Below are 26,646 nucleotides of genomic sequence, written 5' to 3'. Positions count from 1 at the left end.
AAGAACGCCCTCCGCCCAGCCCCCCCCCCACACACATACACACACACACACACACACACAGATTATTTATTTGCTGTTAGATTTTATTTTTTTTTAAGCTATTTACCAGAGCTCTACCAGAATTTATTTCGTTAAATCATTTGGTGCTTTGTATTTTTACAGTCATTGCTGCTCCTAGCTTACCTCATAAGGAATGGATCAGAGCGTGTTGTTACAAGTGCCAGAGAACACATTTATGATTTGCGATCCCTGGAAAATTACCACTTTGTAGGTGAGCAATAGAAAAACCTTATAAGCAAATTAAAACAGTAGTTGGAGTTGTCAGTCACCTGAACCAGCTTAGAAGCTTCTCTGCTCTAATTAGAATGTGACTGTTGCTGGTTGTGTGACGAGTGCAGAATCCAAGACGTGGGGCCCTAGAGTATTAATTAGTGAAGACAAGAACTTGCAGAAAAGACTGGCTAATAACAACAGAACCAACACAACATGAGTGTTCGGGTTTATATTAAAATATGCACTGGAGACTGGTCCCCTGTGGTGTCCATAAAGGAATAGCTTTAATCATATGGGAAGAAAAGGTTAGAGCTCCAAAACACACACATCTGTTTGAAGCTGGGTTTTTTTTCCTCCCACCAAATAATATTTACTGTGCAAAGGCAGCAAGGCCAGAGTGTGTTTTGAATGTGAAAGAGGATACAGAATGAACCAGATTTCATTTTGTAGTGTACCCCAGTTGAAAACACTTTAAAATTTCAGTTTTTCAGCTATACTAAATCCTGGTAATTAGTGTTTTCAAACTTGTATTGGGGAGAGGAAGGCATTTAGGTGCTTTTCAGTCATTAAAATGTAGATTTTGTTTTGTTAAAATACTATAGAAAGAGAAAACATTTTTGGATATTAGTCCATTTTTGTATAGTTATTGTTAGTAATCATTTTTAGTGGATATTTAATTGATTTTGCATGGCACCGTTATCTGTGCTCCTTTTTAGTTCATTTCTGCAAGCTCTTATAAGCCAGAATTGCCTCTCAAGACTTAGGATTTGATGAGGAAAAGACAAAATTCAGTAACACAGTTTGCCTCTTTTTATTAATTTAAAAATATTGAAGGTGGTTTCTTACATTGAAATTTTCATGTCTTTGCGTGTGTGTTAAAAGGTGTAATACATATTAACTGAATTCTTAAGGTTTTGTTTCTCCCTTACCATCCTCACAGATGAGCATGGCAAGGATCAGGGTATAAATATTCGCCAGAAGGTGAAAGAATTGGTTGAATTTGCCCAGGATGATGACAGGCTTCGTGAAGAGCGAAAGAAAGCCAAGAAGAACAAAGACAAATATGTTGGGGTTTCCTCAGACAGTGTTGGAGGATTCAGATACAGTGAGTATCAAAGACAGATTAGCACCTGAACATCAGTTTAGCTTCTTGGGTATATTTTAAGAATCACAGAAGACAAAAATGATATTTTGAATATATATGATACTAAGACGTATGTAATACTCATTTTGTTTCCTTTGGATCCTCTGGATCTATTTTTTTACTTTTGTGGTTCGAGAATATGATTTTAATCATTAAGCATTATTGAATGACCAAACTTTGAGTTAACATACAAAGAATAAAATAGATATATGTCCTTTCCTCTTGGAGTTCCCATTCTGAGAAGAAAAGGATTCCTCTAACTTAACCATTTAGAGCAATTAAAAAAAGTTTGATCAGGAGATTCATCCTGTTAATTCAAAACCAGTTTAGTTATATTTTTGGCTAAAAGTAGAGCTGCAAGTTAGTCCATCCTTAATTCCCTCCCTCAATTAAGCACTATGTTAATTTGATGTAGAAAAAGGTTAACGATACCCATCAGTTTTTCATCTAGGCCTGTCACATATATGTTCTTAATATATTTAAGGACAGCTAGAACATTCATCTCTCATGTTTATTTTTAATGTATAATATAGTTTTCCTAAAATAGGTCACTAGGTAGGTGCTTGAAACAGATACAGAAAGTAAGAACTCTGCTTCACAATATGTTCCTTTGGACTCGTTCTGTCTTCTGTGAATGCTGACAGTCCCTTGCCAATTTGTGTAAGGGACTGGCCAATGCTTTGTATACTTAGCAGCTGCATATTGGAACTCTCTAACCATCCACAACCATAGCTGTTTTTTATATTTGAATTTCACTGAGATCTTGTGATTCTTCATTGTAAACATGTAAAAATCTTCTATTTCTTACTTTGTGAGTATTTATAAAATATCTTCACTCTTTTGCTCCTCTGCTTTTCTTGCCATTAAAGAAAAAGTACTGCACTTAATAGGCTAATGTTTCTAATGGCAGAAAAATTCCTTTTATGTCTCATATCACATACAAGTCAGTCCTTGAATTGGCAAAAATGTTTCTCAAATAAATTACATAAATATATTTTGGAGTTCTTGTTTAGGGAAGTAAGTCTTTTAATTTTTTACCCACATATTCAATAGATACTCTATTCTTTAGATTTTTCAAGGTAGCTTTAGCAGATCAATGTGGTTTTTAGCAGAAATAGCTATTTGCCACTCATTTCCGCATTCTACTTGCTAGTAGTCCTTTTTTAAATCAGTGCAATATATAATTAGATGCATTTAGACAATTGAATAAGTTTTTAGACTTCAGAGTGAACTAATTACAGCATTTGCATTCGAGATAGAATTCAGTGTCCTGTGTATCTGCATTGGCTTCTATATACGTTGTTTTTAATGCTATATGTATTATTCAGAGACTTAAGTAGTCAACTTTGTAACTATTTTACCTGGTTTTCATTTTGACATTAGAAAATGTCTTTGCCAATATGCAGTCTCTTTGACACTTTCTTAGTATGATGCTTATCATGCTAATCAGTTTAGTTTTCATGTGCTTTTTTCATTTTTTCCTATAAACTTGTTTTTTTCAATGCCTAGTTCATCACATTGTTACTAAAGTGTACATATACATTGTTGGAAAGCTACTCACTTTTATAATACCATCCTGGCTTAAATTTTGTTTAGAAAATGTTCTCTTTAAGTTGGTGATCACTTTCAGATTTAGTAGACATATTTTTAAATCCTCTACCTCTTACAGAAAATTTTGCTCTGTAGTTTTACTTAGTAATTCAACAAAATGATTTTGTTCAATCTCCAATGAGCATGTATGCCATCCGAACTTGTTAACCAACTTTTAAGATAAAAGCTCAGTTATCCACCTTTTGATTATTTTGCTGTTTCTCATTGGTCTTTTCTTTTTCTCTGCACCCTGCCTTAGTTTTCAGTCTTTTCTTCTTTTTAACCTCACGTGATTTCTCCAACATTTTACTCTTGGCTCTTAAGTTTGGACATGGAAATGGAAAAGGTTCCAGTTAATGCCTACAATTCCTATCTCTCCTCTAGGCCCTCAAGGACAAGGACTAAAACAGATTTGGGGGCTTTTTTCCACTGATCTACTGACTCAGTTCACAAATTCACACAGCGGCTCCCTAGGTTTTGCCAGTCCCAGCATATGTTTGGACTTGGTGTTTGTTATAGATCATCACTGTTCTGAACCACTTGAGCATATTTCATCATTCTAGTCTGTATAGTTTTTGGTAGTTAGAATATTCTTTTCTTTTTAAAATAATTGAAAGGTGCTTTCCCAGGCGATGAAAGACATTTATTTTTCTAGTTTGATAGTAAAGAATGACAGTTATGAGTCTTTACACTATATTGAGATATGTAGCATTCAGAATAGTGTTTCCTATAGTTTGTGTCTTTTAAGAGATTGTTGCTGTCCAGATACTTTCCCAATAAATGAAAAACCATTAAGAGATGAGAATGAAATATAATGCAGTAAGTGACTTCTGTAAAAATAAAAAGATTTCAGGACTTCCCAGGCAGTCCAGTGGTTAAGACTCTGCACTTCCATTGCAGGAGTGCAGGTTCCATCCCTGTCAGGGAACTAAGATCCCACGTGCCTCATGGCCAAAACAAACAAAAAACCCCACAAAACCACATAAAAACGAAAAGATTTCCATTTCTCTTTTGCTTATACATCCTGTGTTGGTTTTTGTGTTTTCTTCTACTCCTTTCAACAGCGCTTAAGAACTTCTGGATATGCTGTGCTTTGCATTAAGGTTGTGTAAGTTTTCATAAACAAAAGCTTTTGAATCTGCATTCCTGCCACTTAATGACTGGCACTACATGCTGTGCCTTGCTGTAATTGTGTTGATTCAGCACTGTGGGAGCTTTCTGTTTTCCTTTGAAAACTATTTTATTATGAGGAAAAGCTTCAGAAATAAGGACTATAGACCCCTTTTGAATTTAATGTCCTTACACTCGCTTCTCTTTTTAATGCTTTATATAGGTGAAAGATACGATCCTGAGCCCAAATCAAAATGGGATGAGGAGTGGGATAAAAACAAGAGTGCTTTTCCATTCAGTGATAAATTAGGTGAACTGAGTGATAAAATTGGAAGCACAATTGATGACACCATCAGCAAGTTCCGGAGGAAAGATAGAGAAGACTCTCCAGAAAGATGCAGGTATTAACACTTTGTCTCCTGGGTCTCTGGGAAAGGGTACTAGATTTATTCAGGTGGGTCTTGGGTTTTTGTGTTTGAGTGTTGGCATTATCTGAAATGCAGCTTTTGTTTGTTTATTTAATGGATTTTATTTTTTAAAGCATTTTTAGTTTCATAGAAAAATTGTGCCTGAAGTACAGGGAGCTGCCACATAATCCCACCTCTCTGAGTAAAAGCACGTGCTCACACACACACTTTCTCCTGTTACTGACATCTTGCATTCATGTGTACATTTATTAACAATTGAGAACCAGTATTGTTAACTAAACTCTTCAGTTTGCATTAGGGTTCACAGTGTTGTGCAGTTGACAAATGCATAGTATCCACCGTTACAGAACCACACAGAGTAGTTTCACTCTCCTAAAAGTGCTTGTGTGAAAATATGGAATAGTTTGTGAACTCTTGTCCTTGCACAGGGACATACTAGTCTAGTTCCCCAACCAAGGATTGAACACAGGCCATGGCAGTGAAAGTGCCGAGTCCTAACCACTGGATGACCAGGCAGTTCCCAGGACATGCAGATTTTCTCTGTATTGTTCCAGTTTCCATATATGCTGATTTATGCATATATTGTGTGTGTGTGTGTGTACACATACATACATAATGTGTACAGTATAGCTGTTTATAAGATGCTAGATCAGACGTTATTTGCACTTAGTATTGGCACATTTTCCTTGTCTATGTCCATTTATTTCTAAATGTGATCACATTTCCTATATGTTTTTATTCAGGCTATTTAATTGGATTTTTTTTTCCAGTAAGAACTTTGATGGTTTATTTTGTACTTGAGCATCTGATGATCCAGGGACCTAAGGTATTGCTGAGGGATGGTGAAGTTTAGTATATTAGGTTTAAAACAGAAGTTAAGGGGGTTGAAATTTAATTCTTTCTGCGACATTTCATTTAAATTATGTGTCACTGTATACCAGAAAAAAAAAAATCCAGATTGATTTTTGAGCTAAAATATTTTCACATAGTACCGGTATTTTTATAGATTTATTTTCTGATGGTGGGGTATTTGTATTTAGTTTTACATAGACTAGTACTTGGAACTTTTTAGCATTCACTTTTTGTTCTTACCTATCAGGATAGCTATTAATTAGTCTTTCTGCCAGTTAAGAGGGTAAAATATATAGCGTTTAATTTGCAAAGCAAGTTTTATAAGATCTTTGTCATTTGTGTCTCACCATATTGCTAGTAGGTAGTCTAGAGCAAGGATTTTACCCTTATTTTTTGGAAGTAAAACCTGAGGCCCAATCATCTGTGTGGAACTTGCCTAAAGTTACACAGAGATGCAACCACAACTTCAAGTGAGTTCATTTAACTTAAGTACCATCTCTTTTTCTCTTATTAAAAACACTCTTTGACAGTTCAGATTAGGGGTCATGAAAAAGAAATAAAAATACAATTTTGAAACTATTAAGGTTCATCTATGGAATTCCTGTCTATTTATGGAATATGGTCTTTGAAGAATCAGAATTTATTTTTAATAGTTTGAATATATTTTACAACTAGATTTCCAGCTCTTTTATACTGAAAGTATATGCATATAGTAATAATAAATAGTTGAACTTTGGAAAATTATGCCTACTTCAAATACTCTGTGCTATTTTTCCCTCATTAGTGTTCTTGTGGCCTTAGCATTTACATTTTTGGTTTGATTTAGAAAACATAATGGCCACATATTCTCTTGTTATATTCTGAAGAAGTATGGCAATCAGGTAGGTAGGCTGGTTAGAGATCTAACTATGTACATTCTCGTTCTATTACTTTCTCTTTGCCCTCCACATTCAGTTTTTCTTTGTTTTGCTTTGTCTTCCTATTCCTTTTTCTTTCTTTCTGTTTCTCCCTTGATTTTTTTTTTTTTCCATGTTTGCCTCTAAGACAGGATCTGTTAGAGTTCCTAAATCTTGAGTATTCAGGTTTAAAAGAGTGAAAATTCAGTGTGTGTTGTTTGTTTTAGTAGCTAAAGAGCACGCTAGGGACTTTATATCTTGCAGTATTTGTGAGAGAAGAATGGATTTTTAGACAAAGTTGCATGGGACCTCTTCGGCATGTTATCAGAATTTCAGACTTTTCGTTCATCATTATATTTAGAAATTCTTGAACACTGATCATATATGAAGCTTCCATTTCATTGTGTGCTAGTCAGGTTTCTGTTCTCAACTTGTAAAGAAGTTATCTTGCTCTGGAATCAAATTGAACATGAGAAAGGTAAGAAATTTCAGTTTTAGATACAGTACTGATGATGGGAATCTTCAGGTCATTTGTTGCTTAGAAGTTAGTGACAAGGGCTTTTGAATACTTAATCAGAACTAGTAGATTCCTTAAAATGCTTGTAGATAAAAATATATTTAACCCGTTTACTCAGTGTGGGAAGTCATTCTTCTTGATTCTTGATTTATACAGACTCCAAACTGATTTATATTTAAGTCGATATTGCTTTAGTCTTAGTTAATTTGTATCAGTAGTAATACTCATAATTTTAAGGAGAATTTTAAGTATTTTATTTCAGAATATTTATAATTTAAACCACCTACTCTAAAATTAAGAAATAAAGGTAATGGAACATATTTCAGGTAGTTTCTCTCTCTGTCTTACTTGTACCAGAAAAAAAAACCCTCAATACGTCATTACTGGAGAATACATTATTGCTGACATTTTCTATTCGTGGCATATGAAATATGCATTTTTTACTCATTCTGCATTTTTATTTTATTTTTTACTTTCACACTGTTAAGGAAAAGAAGTTTGGTTTTTTTTTAATGTGCCCAAAAAAGAATTATTTCAAAACATTTAAAATACATTTAAATTTTCTGTAGAACAGTTTTCATAGTTTTGTAAAAGTTTGATCTCCTGATTCTGTATATAGTAAATTAGAGCACAGTTGTTGTAAAGTGCACTATCTCCTTTTTCTGCATTTACAGATGAGAGTTTAATCATTTGAATTCAGATAGGATGATATTTAGAAGATATTCATTGAAATTATAGTATTTTATTATATATTTGCTTAGTATATGAGAGTCACTGACAGAATTATATAAATGAAACTGTAGTTGTTGCACAAAATCCATTTCAAGAAAATGTAACTTGCAGTTGTTTGAGCTCCCAGGGTCTCATTAGTTGATTCTGATATGATAATAATTCAGCTATTTTATTTTTTAATTAAACTTTAAATCTGTAATAAATAAGCACCTGAATTATTTCAGGCCTTTTTGTTTGTACACATTTATGTAAATGCTTTTTTGTAGCAGTGTTTTAGTCTTACCTGGGGAATTTGATGGGTTCCCACTTCCCCTCCCCACTGCACACATATCATATTCAGATAGCTTAGATAACATTGTCTTGATCACTGTCAAGTAAGTCAAAGTACAGAATTTTGGAGTGACTGCATTTGAAATTCTTTAGCTCAAATCACTGAAGGCTCCATTTAAAAATAATCCCTTGTCTTATTATTTTCCTTCATTTTAAATATCTTTTAGTGACAGTGATGAGGAAAAGAAAGCAAGAAGAGGCAGATCTCCCAAAGGTGAATTCAAAGATGAAGAGGAGACTGTGACGACAAAGCATATCCATATCACACAGGCCACAGAGACCACCACCACAAGACACAAGCGCACAGCAAATCCTTCCAAAACCATTGATCTTGGCGCAGCAGCACATTACACGGGGGACAAAGCAAGTCCAGATCAGAATGCTTCAACTCATACACCTCAGTCTTCACTTAAGGTGCGAATGGCACAAGTTTACACATTATACACAACTTTATTCTTAAAAAATTACTTTTAGATTTATTGCATTCGTAGTCTCAGGCATTTCTAGGTAATCTTATTAATTATAGATCATCTGGCATATATTGAAGTGAAGTGACTGGCATATATTAGTCAGTCATTAATAATAAGAAATCTCTTTGGAGGAAGAAACCTGTCCAGTTGCTGAAAGATTATCTATGCACTTTCTGTGGAAATAGTAATGACACTCTTGGTTCATTTGGGAAAAGTTGTGAATCAGAATGTAGTGCCTTTATTTCCTACTAGACACTACCACTGGTGCCAAGTGCCAGATTCATTAAGGCAAACGTGGTAGTGTTTGAAAGTTGTAAGCAATGACAATGTGTATATATGACAAGCTTATAGGGGAAATGGTCTTGTTTAATACAGGGATGGTGCCTGTGATGGGAGGTTAATTTGCCTTGTGGCCAGTATTGATTAGTAGCAGCATTACTTCATGTACCGTCATCGGTTTTTTTTCCACCAAAGAGATGAAATCCACTCGCCAGATACCTGACTGCAAGCTAGTCTTTTGGGGAGAAGTCTGCCAAAGAGGGAGGTTTACCCCAAAAGGCTAAATAGTTGTTTTGTTACTATACCCCTCCTAGTGTTCTCACAGTTTGTACCTTCTCATCAAATGTAGCCTACGGAAAATATTTTGCTAATGTTTTCTGTGAACTGCAGGTGACTCTAAAAATAAAGCTAGGCAAGAACTGTGTCAACTTTTCCCAAATATTTTCTGGTGTTTCACTCATACTGTCCTCTGTATAGATCTGATGAAAACCTCAAAATTCAAAATTATAACTCAACTTTAGTTGCAGTTAAAAGGGGGAAATGGTGCTGTTATTTCTTTGTGGTCTTAGCTTTCCCCTGCTGTGGATACAGTTAGTTAACTGAGGACTCTAAGATTTGGTAGTCATAATTAAAACCCAAATACATGATGGTTGTCATATGGAGAATTCATTCCAGGTTGTATGGGGAAAATCATTCAACCTGTATATATTTTTTAAACAATAAACTGAAACTTTTTTCATCTTAAAAGATTTTGAATATAAATTTGTAGTACAGCCTGAATGTATGTCACACCAAAAATATTTTATATTTGTAGTATATAAGCTTTTTGACTTTCTTTTACTGCTGAACAGATGTCTTGAACTCTCAAGTTCTTGAAAAGTTACTCAACCACTTCAGATATCTTTCAGTCTCAAGGCCTTTTTGACCCACAGTATACAGTGTTTTACCCACTCCAGTATTCTTGCCTGGAGGATCCCAGGGATGGGGGAGCCTGGTGGGCTGCTGTCTGTGGGGTTGCACAGAGTCAGACACGACTGAAGCGACTTAGCAGCAGCATACAGTGTTTTAATCTTCAAACCTCAAATTAATATGCCTACTTATTTACAGTGTTTCCCTATTACTAGCACTTTTTGTTCTAATTTAGTGTGTTTGTATTGAACGTATTGAACCTATGTATTAGAGTGTTTAGGACTATGGAGAAGAGAGAAATTACATTACAACTCTAGCCCCACAGTTTAGTTTGGAAACTAAATATAAAACATATGTCAAGATATATCAAACCAATATAGAATTATACTGACAAACATGATATACAGACAGTGTTGCTGAACTTCACAAAGTCATAAAATTTTAGAGCTGGATAGGATCTTGGCCTCCAATCTAGTAGATCTCAGACCTCCTTACACATTGAAATTACCAAGGGAGCTTTGTAAGACTTTACAGACCAGGATCCCACCCTGGGCAGTTATGATTCAGCACATTGTATATATATGTATATGTATATATACATATAAAATATATGTGTGTGTGCATGCTTCTCAAATGATTCTGCATTAATATTTGAGTGGGATCTGGAAGGTATGTTTTCTCATAGTGAAATACAATAAGAAAAGAATTGAGAAAGTAATCCAGGAGTAGTGGGCATGCCAAACTCATCTGATTTCTGAAAAGAAAGGAGTTAGGGGAAAGAGGAGTGTGGGTAAGTTAGGAATAGAATTACTTAAAAATATCTCTTTAAAGGGATTCAAGTTCACTTTTCTTTATTCAGAAAAGGAAATCTGCCTTTATTCAGATAATTACAGGTTTTTGTGTCTAAGTTGAGAATTAGAGATGAATAGAGCAGATTTTTTTCCAGTAGTAGAAATTTGTTTCCTAAGCTTATTAGTTTCTGTGTGTGTTTCCAGACTTCAGTGCCTAGCAGCAAGTCATCTGGTGACCTTGTCGATCTGTTTGATGGCACCAGCCAATCAACAGGTAAGCCTCGACACTGGCTTTTTGTTGGTTTCAAAGTAATTTTTTTTAATGGCAAATAAGAGATGGAATGAACATTTTAAAAAAATTTTTCTTACAGTAGATTTACTTTTAAAGTGAAATTAATGAGCCTTAAGCATTATTTAGGAGGAAATATTTAATTGCCTAAAATAAGGAAAACGAGTATTTGATAATTCAGTAATCTCTCAATTTCCTTAGACCTGAGTATTTGGGGTCCCTTTACTTTCTCTGTAAGTGAAATTTACTGCTCTTCCCATTTCACTGTCTTTTCATATTCTCAAATTAGCTATGCCTAGAGTTCATTTACACTTTTCATTCATTTATTCAATAAACATTTATTGAACCAGACACTGGCCTGGGTGCTTGAGGTATTGATATAATGCTTAGTAAAGAGTCACAAATAGTTACAGACATACAGAGGAAAGGGGCATTCTGTGAAAGTGTGTAACTATCTACCTTACATATTTTAAGAGGGCTATATCAAAAGAATAATAGTCCATTTACCATGATTTTCTCACAGAGAGGTTCAATGATTTCTTCAATTTGATTTCTAATATGTGGTAGATTTTTTTTTTTTTTACTAATCCCCTATAAGTTGTTTTCAAGAAAATTGGTATTTTAGGGTTGCATTTGAGGATTGTGGAGTCATAATAAACTACTACAAGTCAAAGTAGGTTTAAAGTTCACTTCACATTAAAATATAACTGGCAAGATAGGCATAGAAATAATGTCAAAGTAAATCTATTGTTTCTAGTTGTGTGTAATGATTTTTCAAAACTTAATTATTTTAAAATTTACAGTAGAGTTTAAGTGGATGTTTATGATGAAAATTACTTCTCACTGATAGTTTAGTACATGTGATTAATTTATTTTACTAATTTACAGTGGGATTATTTTCTCCCACTCCTTACCTATTACCATAAAATTAATTCTTAGATTGGGTGTTAACGTACTAGGGTGTCTGGTTCAAACCAATGTCTGAGATTCTTCAATTCCCAGTCTCTCTTTTTCTGTAACTATAACTGTTCCTCAAATTATTCTTTAAACTCTATTGAACTGTCATGCCCAAAGTAACAAACAACCACATTAGTTGTTTAACAATTTATGTGCTGGTTTTTTGTATGCTGAAGATTTTAACTGTAGTATTAACTGGTAGTTAGCATGTAATCATATAGTAGAGACTTGATGTTACATAATATCAACTACTTTGGACTTCTTGGTATAAAATATTTAAGAGCCTCTTTCATGTATCTGTGGAAAGTTTTAATGGAGCAATCAGAGAAGAATTAACTAGAAAGGTCAGATGAGTGAATCTAACTTTTCCTTGGTGTTATCAGGATTGCTTTGAACAGAGAGAATTACTAAATCCAACATGCTTCCTTTGCTTGGCAAGAAACCGTTGAGTGATTTTTCTTTTCCAGTGCTAACAGTAGATTGACTAATTAAATAGAAGTAGTAGTTAATAGAGTAATTGAGACAAAGTCTGAATGAAATCCAAAATATTTCTTGTCTTAATTTTTTATTTTAATATTTTCTAAAAACCATCTGATAGTGGGTTGACAACCTAATTATTTTTTAAAGTTCTCTTCTATTTGAAACAGTTTGTTTAACCAGTTTGTGCAGAACCCCCTCCAGTCAGTAAGATGAATTTCATTACCATGAATTTCTATTTAAATATTTTTAGTAATAATAACATTTTAAATTGAATTCAGCAGTGGAAAAAAAGTTGTATTTTAAATCTTTAGCACCTGTATGTGAGAAAGTCTTAAAGAATCTACCATACTAACATTGCTGTTTGGTATGCCATTTGGGTGTCATTTACCAGATGTGCCTGTGTTTATAATGGTGCCATCATGCAAGTAATATGGGCATGAACTGTAAACCTAAGCAGATATGACTTCTGTACCACTCACCAGAAAAATGTCTCCTTGGAGAAAATGGATTTTCTTTTTTTAATGTGTTGTCATTCTGTTTCATTTTTTAGTATATATTGTCCTAAAAGTTTACGTTGTCTCCTTTGTCCCTTTTGTAATTAATGAATTTAGGTCTTGATTAACATACTACTCTGTAAGTTATTTCTAGTACAATTAATGAGGTTGAAGAGAAAATCGAAAGACTTTACAAGGCTTGCAATATGTTTTGAATTTAAGTTAAAAAATATATAAGATTAACATACATCAAATCCAAAATCCTCACTATATATACATTTGAACCTGTTGCCCTGTACCCAGTTAGTTGAGGATATTTACAAGGATAGGAACTACCTTGTTATAGTCAAGTTACTGGTTGTTAGAAACCAATTTATATATTAGAATTTTCATGGGAGTTGTCTCTAGTTTAAACCAAGTTTACTAAAAATAAAATGTTTTACCATATTCTGTTTTCACTAATTAAAAGTAATGTATGCTCATTTTAGAAATTTTATGGAAAAAAAGTGATTTACTGTAACTGAGATAAAGTTAACTGTTAATAATTGGGGTGAATATTCTTATTTTATAATTTCTATATAGTCGGTATATTTAAGCATTATCTTTCATATCTTTTTCAGACTTCTAGATAAAGATTTTTATTATTACTACATTTTAAAAAATTTCTTTTTCACTTAAAATCTCATGACCATTCTTTAAAAATAGTTGGTATTTGCAGACCTTTGCTTTATAATCCTAACATTATCTAAATATGCTGTAATCTACTTGACTGGGCAGCGTCTTATTTTTTGGACATTAGGTTTTGTTTCCAAACTTTTCTCTGTTATAAAAGTAGGGAAATAGTATCTGAAAATACTGCATTTTGGTAAGGAGAAAAACAGTATTTCATTTTATTTTGCATGTGTTTGATGACTGAATTTGAAACTCTTCATGTTTTATATGCCAGTTGTAACTTGTCTATTCATTTCTTTAGTCCTTTTTTAAAAAAAAAATGGGGTTGTTTATCCTTATTTTTTAAAAAAACTTATTTGTATTAGTTATTCATCATATATTTATAATTTTTTGCATTTTCATTTTGTATTTATTAAAATTCCTCTTGGAAAAGTTTTCATAATATAATCTAGATTAAATTCTTTGTTAAAGAAAATGTCCATTTGTAGTTAAAGCACTGTCTAGTTCAGCTGTGTTTTTCCTGTTCACAGTATTGCTTTGGAAATACATGTTCCCAGCTGGTGACTGTAAATAACCTCCTTGCTGCCCTGAAAAGGCAGATGGAAATGGTTCATTTATAATGACACCTCTCATGTGGGAATCTTGAAGGATAGCTCTTATTGTGAAATTTAGCAGTCTTCCCCATGCAGCAATTTTTGGTAAATTATTCTTATTTAAATTTCCTTAGATAGATATTATCTAGAAAAATGCTTAAATAAAGAAATTTTGTTAAATTTAAGCATTGGTATGCATAACATCATGCATATAGGTATGGATAGTCCCTTCTCAGAGTGAGAAACTTTTCTAAATGAAATAAGAGATTTTTTAATTTCTGAGATAGTTTCCAAAGTTGAGGACAACATTATGTAAAACATAAGTAGAAGCATAATCTGCAGTACTTCAAAAGATGGAGAAAAGTTAAATCCCTTTCAAGGAAAGGTGGCTTCTATTTGTAAAATATTTATATGTGTGTTTCTACTCTTTCGCCTCCATTATTCTTAAATTAGTCATATTTAAAATTAAATTCCCTATAGTATGGTTGGAGAAAATAATAATATTTGCTGTAGACACATTATGAACATTGTATAATTTTAGTTTAAGTGTTAAAAGGTAGAGCAGTAGAATAACTAAAATAGATTCTCACTTGAAATATTAAATTCAGGATGTGACAAAAATAAAATATGTCACCAGTGTGAAATTACGATTTCACGTTATTCAGTGCTTTTCTTCACAGCATGAATTTTCTTTGTAGCCCAGACTGGATAAGATTTGAAAATCCCTAACTTATTTGGCATAATAAATTACATATTGATATCTATTCACTGCTTAAATGAAGAAAATGAAAATAATCCCCAGTTTTCCTTCTATTAATAATCCCTTAATGCTATAATAAAAGATTATCTTTCTGTTACCTAACTGTATACTTGGATCATATGTGCTTGTTTATATAGGTAAAAAATATAGCTCACTGATCTTTTGTACCCATCATCTTTTGTATATATTATGACATATGTACCTTTAGAGAGAAGTCATTATGATATTTATCTTTAGATAAAGCAGTAGACATGTGAGCTGTAATTGTTGCTCGGAGTAGAGAACCTTGGCCTTCATGGACGTTAGTTCATGGTGAATGGGTATATATGTGAATTTGTGCATCTTTTATGAGGTGAAGAAATGAGGAATTTGTTAGACCTGCTGATAGGCGACTATAGTAAATGTGCATTAAAAAGAAATACCAAGTATACATGTATCAGAAACTGATTTGTTCCTTTTATTACTGCTGGCCATTTATTAAGAAGGGGAGATGGTTCTAGTTTAATTAACCCAGTTGAGTGTAGCAGATGGGACAGAATGTCTTGCAGCGATAAGACAATTCAGAAATGGCACCAGATGTTGGAAGCTGTCCCTGGTGGTGTTTGAGTGCAGCCCAGATGTTCTAGTCCCACCTGGCTAGTTTCTAAGCACTGCAGGCTAAGCAGCTGTGATGTAACCTATATAATGTTCACATAACACTAAAAGCACTATAATTGAACTGCTGCTCTAAATTTCTAAGGTTGTGACTCTTTTTAAGAGGTGAAATCTTTAAGGACAAACAAAAAACAAGGACAGCTATTTAAGGTTTTAGATCTATTGACTAGTGCTATTTCCTTGGTAACTGAGTTAAGAAGTGGAATATAAAATTTAACAATGTTACTGTTCAAATTGTAGATAAAAGGAAATATTCTTATTTATATAGTGTTTACAAGTGAAAATTTGTATGAGAATGTGATGTTATGCAAGCAGAGTTTGACCTGCAGCCTTATGATTTGAATCTCACCTCTTTAGAAACACCAGTCTGGAAGTAGCAGAAAGCTACTATTTTTTCAAATACTAAAAATGCATGTATTTGCAAGTAAATAGTAGGAGAAAAAAAAGGTCCACCTAAATCATTGCATTCATTCTTTTTCCTGTAGTGATTAAAACTGACTTCTGTGCAGATCAACTTCAAGGTTTTTTTTTTTTTTTTCCTATTTCTATTTTTTAAAATATCAAGCTGCAGAAAATGTGTCACAGTTTCTCTTTCTAGTTCTTTTTTTTTTCTTATTGTACACTGTTTGAGAGAGAATCACAAGCATTGTGACATTTTACCCTAAAATAAATAAAATAAAATAAAATAAGGAGTATATGTCTCCTTACAACAAGGACATTTTCCATCATCATCATAATATAATGATCATACTTTGGGAATTTAACATTAAAATAGTATTACTGTATAATAGACCATATTCACATTTCCCTGGTATCTCAATTACATCATTTCATGCATTTCGTTTACTTGTCATGTTCCTTTAGGCTTCTTTAATCTGGAGTGGTCCCAGTCTTTTTTGTCTTTTATGATGACATGTTCTGAAAAGTCTGGAGAGTTGTTTTGCAGAATATCCCTCAGTTTGTATTTGTCTGATTTATTCCTCATGACTGGATTCCCGTTAAATATTCTGGGAAAGAACTTCTACATGGGTGATGATCTCTTTTTTAGTCCCTTACATTAGAAGGCCTATGAGTACTATTTCTCCAGTTATTAGTGACATTAAGTTTGAGCACCTGACATTGTTTAAGATGATATCCATCTAATTTCTGCATTGTAAAAATAGCTTCATCCCTTTTTATTTGTAAATAATCTGTAGGGTGAAGATTTGAGAATATGGGATTATCTTATTACCCAGAAACATGTTTCCCAGGTTTTAGCATCCATTGAAGATTCTTATAAAGGGCGTGATTAGCCAGATAAACTGTATGCCTACATTAGGTTTGTGAAGTCTAAGTAAGGGATAACTTTAATAACAGTTGTATCAATCAGTAGAGATATAGAACTGAGGATGTTAGAGAGTTGGTGATAGATGAAAGGGAACATGGTGGCATAAAAAGCTAGATCAGCTAACTAGCTTTTATGATAGGTCTTGGGGTCTAATATATTGAGTAATTTTTGAGTACTGTGCTAAAATAGCTTCCTAATAAAACTGCTATCAATTGTGCTGTGGTCCTAACAATTTTTCCCTTATATTTAATTTCTAGGAGGCTCAGCTGATTTATTTGGAGGATTTGCTGACTTTGGCTCAGCTGCTGCATCAGGCAACTTCCCTTCCCAAGGTATGATATGATTTGACTGGCCAGAAATCTAGAGGCAGTGAAAAGGTTACCAAAACAGCTCTTCCCCCACCCTATTCCCTATCTGCTTCTTTTGGCCATTTTTCTACTTGTAGTATTTGTAATTCCCACTTATCAAATAATTTATTCACAAAGGTATTTTATTAGACTAGTATCCTAGATGTGCCCAATGAATTAATTTCATTGCAGACTACTCAGGTACACCTAAATAAAGTTCTCCTCACTCATAAGTGGCTCTTGTTTAGTTTCCTCTGGAGGGAGGAAGTGGGTGGGGGTAGGTGGGTAGGAGTGTGAATAAGTATAAATCTCATCTTAGCAAAAGAAAATATTGATATTCTTGAATGAAATTCAAGGACATTGGAATTGGGCAGACTGTTTTGCCAAAATTAATTTCTTTGAAATTTAGGTATCTTAAGAGAATTTTTATGAAAAATAACTGAACTTCATTTTGACATATCCTTGAATGTGAGGAAAATAAAACTTCCTCATTCCATGTTAGTTAAATAAGAAATTTTAAAATACCCTAGATTTGCTGTGATCCATTCACAGTATTTGTAAAGATCAAATCATTATGTTGTCTACCTGAAACTAACAGAATGTTACATATCAATTAGACCCTCAATTTTTTTTTTGATGGCAAAAAAGTGCTAACATCTAAGCAAATACAGACTTAAACATCATGGATTGAGTGAAGGGCTTGTATTTTTCCCCCTTTTTATTAATATGTTTTATCTTACTGCCTCTGCCATATGCTTTAGTATATGAGCCTCTACCTTTCTAAGATTGGGAATAATGCTTCTTGTCATGGTTTTTGGTAATGTCCATAGAAATGTGTAGAATGGAGTCTTAAGTTCATTATTAAGTGTCTCTTAGGTTGTAAAGTGTTGGTTCTAATGTTTTTTCTATAAAATCTGGTCGGTCTCAAATTTGAGAGATAGTATAAAAAACTTACATTTAAAAATCATAAGCATGAGGTGAGGCAAGGAGAAAATATTTAACTTAATTAGTCTTATTTTAAGTAGAGTTGTATGTCCCCATTAAATTAGATTAAAATTTATATTTAGTAACAGCTAGTTTAGGTTTGTGAGGATTTAGGAAGAAAGTTGCATAGTTTTTAATGTGAGTTGGGTTATTTGGACAACTTGTATAAATTCCAAGTATTTCCCAGAAATTAGCATTGTGGAGTAATGAAGTGCTTCATTTTAAAAGGGTGACTATGACTTCTAAACATTAATACCTTACTTTAGGCAAATCAAAGTGGAAAATAAGCATTGCCCCGGTTTTATAGGCTGCTTGTGTAATTCTCAAAAGTTTTATGTATATAAAGTTGCCTACTATGCAAATAATTCAAATATGTTAATGTTGGTAAGTGATGCATCTCTTCATCTGTATGCGTGTGATTAATATAACCTGATCACCATTACGCAAGGGGCTGAAACTGTTGCAACAATGATTAATCATTTCTGAACAATATATGCCTCACTAGAAATCTCTTCCTCTCATGATTAATCATTTCAGATAAAGTTTTCAGAAGGGGCAACACATTTTGCCCCAGTTTCCATTCTTACTCTGTTTTCTAGATCAAGTAGATAGAAAATCAGCATACAGTTTACCTTTATCCAGCAGTCTTCTTTAAATTAATTTAAATTGTTTAATATATAGAACTAATTGTAAAACTTAATTCAGTCGTTTTTGTAAAGAAGATCAAAGACATATTTTAGCAAAACCCTGAGGTAATGAATATTAGCCCAGTTCTTACATTAAATTGTTGATAGAGCTTGGGGTTTCTAATGAATTATTTTCTCTTTTGAGGGTGCTTATAATATAATATGGTAATAGAAGAATATAATTGTAAAGACTTAATGTTATTGTTCTCTTTTGATATTCAGCATAATGAGATACAGTATTGAAGTGGTTGCTTACCTTTTAGGCTAGACAAAATGTATTTCCAAGTTGTAAGTGAAGATAGCAAAGAAATGGTGTTAATTAACTTGGAACTGCATATTATTCACTTTCAGATGACAGTTTACATGTAGCTCTTTCTTCACCTTTGCTTTTTTCAACTTCCATTAATTCACATGTATCTATTTGTCCCTTTCTTGAAGTAAGATTTGTTTATTTTGTATAGACTAATTAAAAAAATTTTTTTAAGTTCTTAAACTTATTATACTTTGAAGCATAGTGATAGTTTTGTTCCTTTTTAAAAAAATATTAGCAGGAGTTCCCCTCTTAAGACTTGCCCCACTTTTTAATGTAAATAGATTGAACAGTTCCATTTGAAGTGAGCAGTTTTCTAAGGTTATAATATCATAGCTCTCTGTAGCCTTTGTATCGTAAGTGGAAGCATGGCCAAATGGGTGAGAACTTCTTACAGAAATTTACTAGTCCTGCTCTTGATTTCGTTGTGTTTTTGTTTCATGTTTTAATGAATTTGGGGTTTTATTTCCATGAGATGGTATAAGTCATAGCTTGCTTTCTCTTTGACCCTTTCCAAATAATGAATGAACTCTCCCAGCAAAAGGTTTAACCAGTTTAGAGTTTTGTTCTTGTTTTGAGGGGAGCTCAGGCTAGTTCATATTAATTTAGCTAGAAACATAGTTGATATGCATGCTTAGGTTAAAGGAAAGTTTTGGTTTCTATCGTTTCTTGTTGTTACCTTAGACCTGCCAATGGCCAGAGGTGGATTTTACTTTATATGTGGAAGTTTTTATTTTTTCTTTGCCACCTTGTTAAATAACACTCATGGAATATTCATGAGAAAAAATAACATCCAGATGGAGATGGTACCTACAGATGCTAATTTGGATGGACACAGATCAGCTCTAATTTGTTTCAGTTGGTAGATTGTTACATTTGTTCTGGGCATCTCAGAAACTTTCTTACCCTTATCATTCTTTTTTTCTCAGTAACAGCAACAAGTGGGAATGGAGACTTTGGTGACTGGAGTGCCTTCAACCAAGCCCCATCAGTCCCTGTTGCTGCCAGTGGCGAGCTCTTCGGCAGTGCCTCACAGCCAGCTGTAGAGCTTGTCAGTAGCTCACAACCAGCTTTAGGTCCACCTCCAGCTGCCTCAAATTCCTCAGACCTATTTGATCTTATGGGCTCATCACAGGCAACCATGACATCTTCCCAGAGTATGAATTTCTCTATGATGAGCACTAATACTGTAGGGCTGGGTTTGCCCATGTCAAGATCACAGGTAAGTTACCTGCCTCCCTTGGAAATGGTAATTCATAATTTTTGATGTGCTGTGACTAATCTAATGGAAGGTTGGCATAAAACAGAAAAATAAGTATGTGATACATGATTACTTTTGTACATTGCATTTACCTTGTGCCCTTTCCCCTGGAATAGTCTTCTGGTTCTCCAGGGCAAGGCTTTCCCACCCATCTGGCTGTCCATGCAAAGCCAAGTGTGATGCCTTTCACAGAGGAGGCATTTGCTGAAAATTTTATTGAACAAATAATTGGTATTTATATTAATAGTTTAAAAAAGTGTTTTTAAGAAGAAGGAATAGAGATATATTGCTAATATAGAAGATTATTCTCTAAAATAATGTACTTCCCTATTCTAGGCCTCCTATACATTATATACTGTTTATATAGGCTTTCAACTCTCACTTTCCTAAAGACAACTGAATAGGAACTTTGTAATTCACTTTTAAAAATTAAATCTAAATCACCTGATACTCACTTAGAACTAAAACAAGTGCATATTTGTCTGAAGGTGTACCAGGAACTTGCTATTTTTGACTCAGGCTATTCAGAATATTTGCTTATGATGCTAATTATTCAGTTTAATGTGTAGATTACCTTCTTTGGGGTGTTAGGATGAAGGGAGAGACGGAAGAAACAGAAAGGTGACTCATCTGTATAACAGATATTAGACCTAACATTAAAAACAAAGGACATAAAAGCCATACCAGTGCCATTAAATTGAACTGAACAAGCCCAAGCTAGTTTATTCTTTATAGCGTTTCTTTCGTATGGTCTTATCATAAAGCCAGTCTACTTATTTATAATCTTAGTTGCATCTGTGTTGTGATTCTTTGCATTGGTCCATTTTTAATTATTCCTTCTACTCCTATCTCTCCCTTTTTCTGTCCTTGGTGCAGTTATTCTGGTAGTAATGACCAGGTACCTCTGCTTTTTCCTGAATCTCTCCTCCTGAATTGGTCCATATTATAGCAAGTTCCACTAGTGTTGTTCACTTTAGGTAATAGAAATATACATGGAGCAAGGATATATCAGTCGGGTTTTCTGGAATATAATTTGCTGTCTTGATGGTTTTGCTTTTTTTTTTTTTTTTAGCATGAGAACTTATACCCTGAATTCCATTTTGTAAGAATAAATTTCCACTTGTGTATTTACTTCAAGTTGTACTAACCTGAAGTTAGTAGTTACCTTGGAATGGTGGCTTCTAGACTTGAGGTGATGGGAGGATAATTGTTAATGTAGATATCTTAGTTTTTTCTCCAAATATGATTTGGACTTCAGGAGGAATATTATGGGAGGCTAGTGGTACAGGAAGGGTATTGAAGACCTTAATATAGAACATTAAAAGTTTCAGAAGTTTATTACAAAGTCTAGTATATATCAGTATTTGGAGTTACTGTGATTAACCTGCCATTTGATAATCTTTATAGATAAGATACTTAATTTTTAGAGCATTTTTCTATTTTCCAGCCTTTGCAAAATGTTAGCACAGTGCTGCAGAAGCCTAATCCTCTCTATAATCAGAATACAGATATGGTCCAGAAGTCAGTCAACAAAACCCTGCCCTCTACTTGGTCTGACCCCAGTGTAAACATCAGCCTAGACAACTTACTACCTGGTATGCAGCCTTCCAAACCCCAGCAGCCATCACTCAATACAATGATTCAACAACAGAGTAAGTTACTGCAAGACATCCATTTGTTTGTGTGCTTGTAATCCCCCTTATGCCAGGACTACTTTAAAACATATTGAAGGCAGCTTTGTGTTCACATTAAGATTTTTTTTCACATAAGATCTGGTATCCCTCCTGCCACATTAAATTGCTTTGTATTCTGGTCTTAGCATGATAACGTTTATTGTATGATGGTGAGTTTTGGGAGCCTGATCACTAAAATAAAAAATACTGTTTTTAACATAGGCAAATATGTCAAGGAAACAAAACTCATCTGAACTCCATAATCCAGGGATAATCACCATTAATTGATATTTCTTCACATTCCATCTTTGCTAACCGCATTTTTAATGCTTGAGAGCGTTATGTCTATATTTCTTGGAGTTCACATTCAACATTAAATTGTTGTTTTTCCTATGTTGAATATTCTTAAGAAAGTATGATTTTTGTATCTTTATAGTTATCTATCGTATTACTGTGCAGTTCCTCTATTTCCATTGTTTCCAGCTTTTCCTATAAATGACTCCATGATTTTGTGTAAATCTTTGTACTTGTGATTTTTTTTCCCCTTAGTATGATGTTCTAAAAATAGAGCAAGTCAAAGGATAAAACCTTTTTAAAGGTTTTGATACACAATAGCTCTTGACAACTTGTTAGGTTGGATTCAATAATAGATTTTATAGAAATGATTTTAAATTGCCTGATGTTTTCCCCCAGGCCACTCCTATGTTTCTACATCTTGGGGAAACCAGAGCTGACAGCCGCTGAATATTTCTCATGAGTAATCAATACAAGTTAATTGACAATTGACTTCTCTTATAAAATCACTATGAAGTAATTTTATTGGGGCTTACAAGTATTGATGGTCAGGAAGATTGTATTATTTTTCTGCTCTCTAAGTCTAAGAATTCAGAATGGTAAAGTTCTTTTGTCTCTTCTTCTGTTAGATATGCAACAGCCTATGAATATGATGACCCAAAGTTTCGGAGCTGTAAACCTCAGTTCTCCATCGAACATGCTTCCTGTCCGGCCTCAAACTAATCCTTTGATGGGGGGACCCATGCCTATGAGCATGCCCAATGTGATGACTGGCACCATGGGAATGGCCCCTCTTGGAAATAGTCCAATGATGAACCAGAGCATGATGGGCATGAATATGAACATAGGGATGTCAACTACAGGGATGGGCCTGACAGGCACAATGGGAATGGGCATGCCCAGCTTAGCCATGACTTCTGGAACTGTGCAACCCAAGCAAGATGCCTTTGCAAATTTCGCCAACTTTAGCAAATAAGAGAATATAAAGGAACAGATTTGAGTGAAGGATTTTTAGTGGTGTAGATAGGTGATGTTGGGATGGAAAATGCTAATCAACTCCCCTTTCTTTTATCAATTAATTAAAATAAACCTACATTAAGAGCCAAAAAGGCTGTTTTATAAAAGTGAAATGTCTAGTATTTTAGATGGCCAGGCAAGGGCACTTGATGAGGCAGTCTGAAACATTTTTCCAGTGAGACCACAAATGGGGTAGTGAGATCGTTGAAAGCCTTTATAAATTGAAGAGCCAATTTTAATATCATAATATGTGGGAAGACTAGAATAGGGCTGAATAAACATGTTTGAATATCTAATTTTATACTTTTCTTTTCCTGAAGAACTCGATTTTTCTGTCCCTGAATCACCTTGTCACAATTGGGTCTGTTCCTTTTACTACCACTCTTGAGTCCATATATGAAATCATTAAAGTTGGATGATCAGTTTTTTATAAAAATATATATTTTTGTCCAAAAAAGGCATACATATGTGATTATGGCTAAATCAAAGGTAACTGGAATGTATATACTTTTGCTAATGTTCCAACAACACTGCTATTATACTATCCAAATTTTTATTGTAACAAAACCTCTTTAAGCAATTGGTGACAGCTATGGGACTTTTCCCATTTCTTCTGCTATAATTATCCTGTGCAGAACTAGAAAAAATATTTTTTTCGGGACTGCTCTATGGTTTCCTTTAAAGAAAAAAAACCTCCAGTATTTTTGGTTTTAGCAGTCATTATTTACACTTTGCAGTGATTAACTTGGTAAGACTTCCCTTCCATGTTTATCCTTGTAGCCACCACATAATAGGAACAGTCAAAGAGAAAAATATTTATTTTTTTTGGTGTCTTTTAAAAAAATTGAAAAGGTGAAAATTCATTAAGACCTTAAATATAAATGTAAGAACTCAACAATGTTGGCTTTTAGATTTTATACAGTATTGTTTTGTTTTGGTTTTGAGTGTATATAATATGGCATTAGCAATATGGTTCCAATAGAGGCGAGTTAAATATCTATATTATTAAAGGAGACCTGTAGCAGTCAAAGATTTTATTGATTTAATGCAAATAAAGGAAATTAATTAAGATGTTTTTGTTTTCCTGCTGTAATTCTGCATTAAGCTCACATGAAAATCATGATTCTAGAGTTTGGAATGCAAAATTGTTTCACCCTCAAGCTGGGAATATTTTTTAAAATGAATAATATAGGTATCAAATTATTACCTCCCCACTTTGTGTTGAAATTTTTTTAATTAAATTGATGAAACTTTGTTTCCATTGTATTCATAAAGTTCTGTTATACATAACATTAAAATGTTCATTAAAATCAATGTTGAACTGCTTTTTCTTTCATTATGTTAGACATTTGAAACCGTTTGGGGAAAAAATAATTATAATTTGGGTAAAGTAATTTTTATAAATAATTTAAAATTATTTAATGACTTCTCTATTCCTTCCTATCAGACTCTACTGTTAGGAATTAAAAATGAAGCAGCAAAGATATCCTGACCTGCTCCATTTTTGCTAATGTTCCATCTACAACATTTCTAATTAGGCAGAAATTCATGTACTTCTGCTAAGCAGTAATGAAAAGTGATTCATTTGCTGAATAAGAGATGAGAGAGAGTGTAATTAGCTGACTGTGGTTTTTAATCTTTCAACAATTCAATGTGTTTAAATTAGTTTCAAAGAATAGGAGCTTTCAAGTGCTGTTACTTCAGAGCAATCAAACCAGGCTCTGGTAAGCAGCATGGAGAGTATCTTCACTGATACTTGAAATCTGTAATCTTGAATTTTTTCTTTAAATTGAGAAGTATAGCATCACCTTCTCAAATATATCCAGTCCTTAAAAGAAATAGTTGTTTCTAAACTTTTGTGTTTAAAAAAATTTTTTTTAATAAAACTGAGATTTATCTCAAGCATTTTTTGTACTATGGCTTCTTCCAGTGCTGTACTTCTGTAGACAAGTGAGCCCCTACCTCAGTTATTACTGTGTCTCAACATACAGTTTGCTGTTTTACTAGTAGTTTTTGTTTCAGAGCCCATGAAAGGAAAACAAAACTTGCCTCATTGGGGTTCCATTCAGTTTAATGAACATTTGCTTAATATTTGGGGGCATGAAGGAGAATTAGTTACTGTTCTTGCAATTTACATACACTTGTGTGACTCCACTGCCATTCCAGATTCACTTTTTTTCCCTCTTCAGATGTTTTTTACTTCTCTGTTATGATCTTTAGGAACCATAAATGTACACAGTGTTCTTGTACAGTACTTTGGATGTTTACTTTTTTAAAAATTTTAATAAATTGCCTGAATGATATCCATAATGCTATTGGTTAAGGGCTAGTCACTAATAAATTGAGGCCTATAGTTACTTACATTTGGAGGGAAGGGTTAATACTTTTTTTCTCTCAAATATTTATGAAATAGTGAAATAAGGCTAACTGTCCTGAGCACAGAACACACCTTAACGGTGAATAGATTTCTGAAACAAACTGGCTTTGTGTGCTGTCCCAGGAGACAGCATTGCATTGTAGAAAGAGCATGGACTTGGAAGCAGATCTAATCCTATTTCAGCCTCTCACTTTCTGTGTGACACCTTGATCAATTTATCTGACTTTTATATTTTTTTCTGTAATGAATTTAAAATTTGAAAGTGTTGAGTAATTAAATGGTGAGTTCAGCAGCACTGACATATATGCTGTAAATGTTTGTTCTCTGCATCTCGTTTTTATTATTTATGTAAATATGCTTAAATGTCAGGAATGTCCTATGCACCAGTCACTGTGCCAACCATTTCACCACATGTCATTTTAACCTATATGTCAAACCCCAAAACCTCATATTCTTAGAATATGAGTGTAGTTAAAGAAACGGCATCCCACTCCAGTATTCTTGCCTGGAGAATGCTATGGACAGAGGAGCCTGGCGGGCTACAGTCGATGGGGTTGCAAAGAGTTGGACATGACTGAGCACCTAACACTTTTACTTTTCAAGAAAGCATGAGAAGGACTTCCCCTGGTGCCACAGTGGATGAGAATCTGCCTGCCAATGCAGGCGACAACAGTTCAGTCCCTGGCCTGGGATGATTGCACATGCCAGGGAGCGACTAGATTGGTACTGCGCAGCTCCTGAGCCTGCACTCGAGCACGGAAGCTGCAGCTGCTGAGCCTGTGTGCTGCAGCTACGGAAACCCGCGCCCGAGCCTGTGCCCGACAACAAGAAGCCACCTCAATGAAAAGCCTGCATAGAACAACAAAGATCCAGTACAACCAAAAATAAAAATTAAAGCCTGAGAGACAGTTGATTTCTAATTGAAGATTTTCCTATTTGCCTGCATTTAATTCTTTTTAACAAAATTGTAAGTGAGCTGTTTTGTTAATGTATTGACTCCTACTTACTACATTAGTGCAGATGTGAGGGAGACTACTGTGAAAGTGAGCTCTTGATTTGCCACACAAATAACCCTCATTAGGATGTTCGCAGCTTTTAGAAGCAGTAGAGATCTCAACTTTTCTACTGACTTCTTGCAGTTTTGTTAACT

At 33.9% G+C, this 26,646-nt stretch overlaps 1 protein-coding gene across 2 annotated transcripts in view; it reads left to right on the top strand.

Moving 5' to 3' along the window:
- The window catches only part of CLINT1 (clathrin interactor 1), a 59,066-nt gene extending 34,633 nt beyond the window's left edge, over positions 1-24,433 (top strand). Inside the window, exons 4-12 of one of the 2 annotated variants that reach the window (XM_027970460.2) lie at positions 163-271; positions 1,214-1,378; positions 4,341-4,518; positions 8,040-8,286; positions 10,526-10,595; positions 16,805-16,879; positions 19,804-20,096; positions 21,637-21,787; positions 22,732-24,433. In XM_027970460.2, the coding sequence (XP_027826261.1) occupies positions 163-271; positions 1,214-1,378; positions 4,341-4,518; positions 8,040-8,286; positions 10,526-10,595; positions 16,805-16,879; positions 19,804-20,096; positions 21,637-21,787; positions 22,732-23,078 (1,635 nt within the window). In that variant the 3' untranslated portion in view covers positions 23,079-24,433. Of the gene's footprint in view, positions 1-162; positions 272-1,213; positions 1,379-4,340; positions 4,519-8,039; positions 8,287-10,525; positions 10,596-16,804; positions 16,880-19,803; positions 20,097-21,582; positions 21,788-22,731 lie in introns of both variants that reach the window. The other variant, XM_027970459.2, reaches the window with a different exon arrangement.
- Positions 24,434-26,646: the final 2,213 nt, after the last annotated feature.

The sequence above is a fragment of the Ovis aries genome, chromosome 5 (genome assembly GCF_016772045.2).
Source record: "Ovis aries strain OAR_USU_Benz2616 breed Rambouillet chromosome 5, ARS-UI_Ramb_v3.0, whole genome shotgun sequence".
NCBI lineage: Eukaryota > Metazoa > Chordata > Mammalia > Artiodactyla > Bovidae > Ovis > Ovis aries.
The sequence above is the reverse complement of the archived record's forward strand: the minus strand, read 5'-3'. Positions and strand labels throughout refer to the sequence as shown.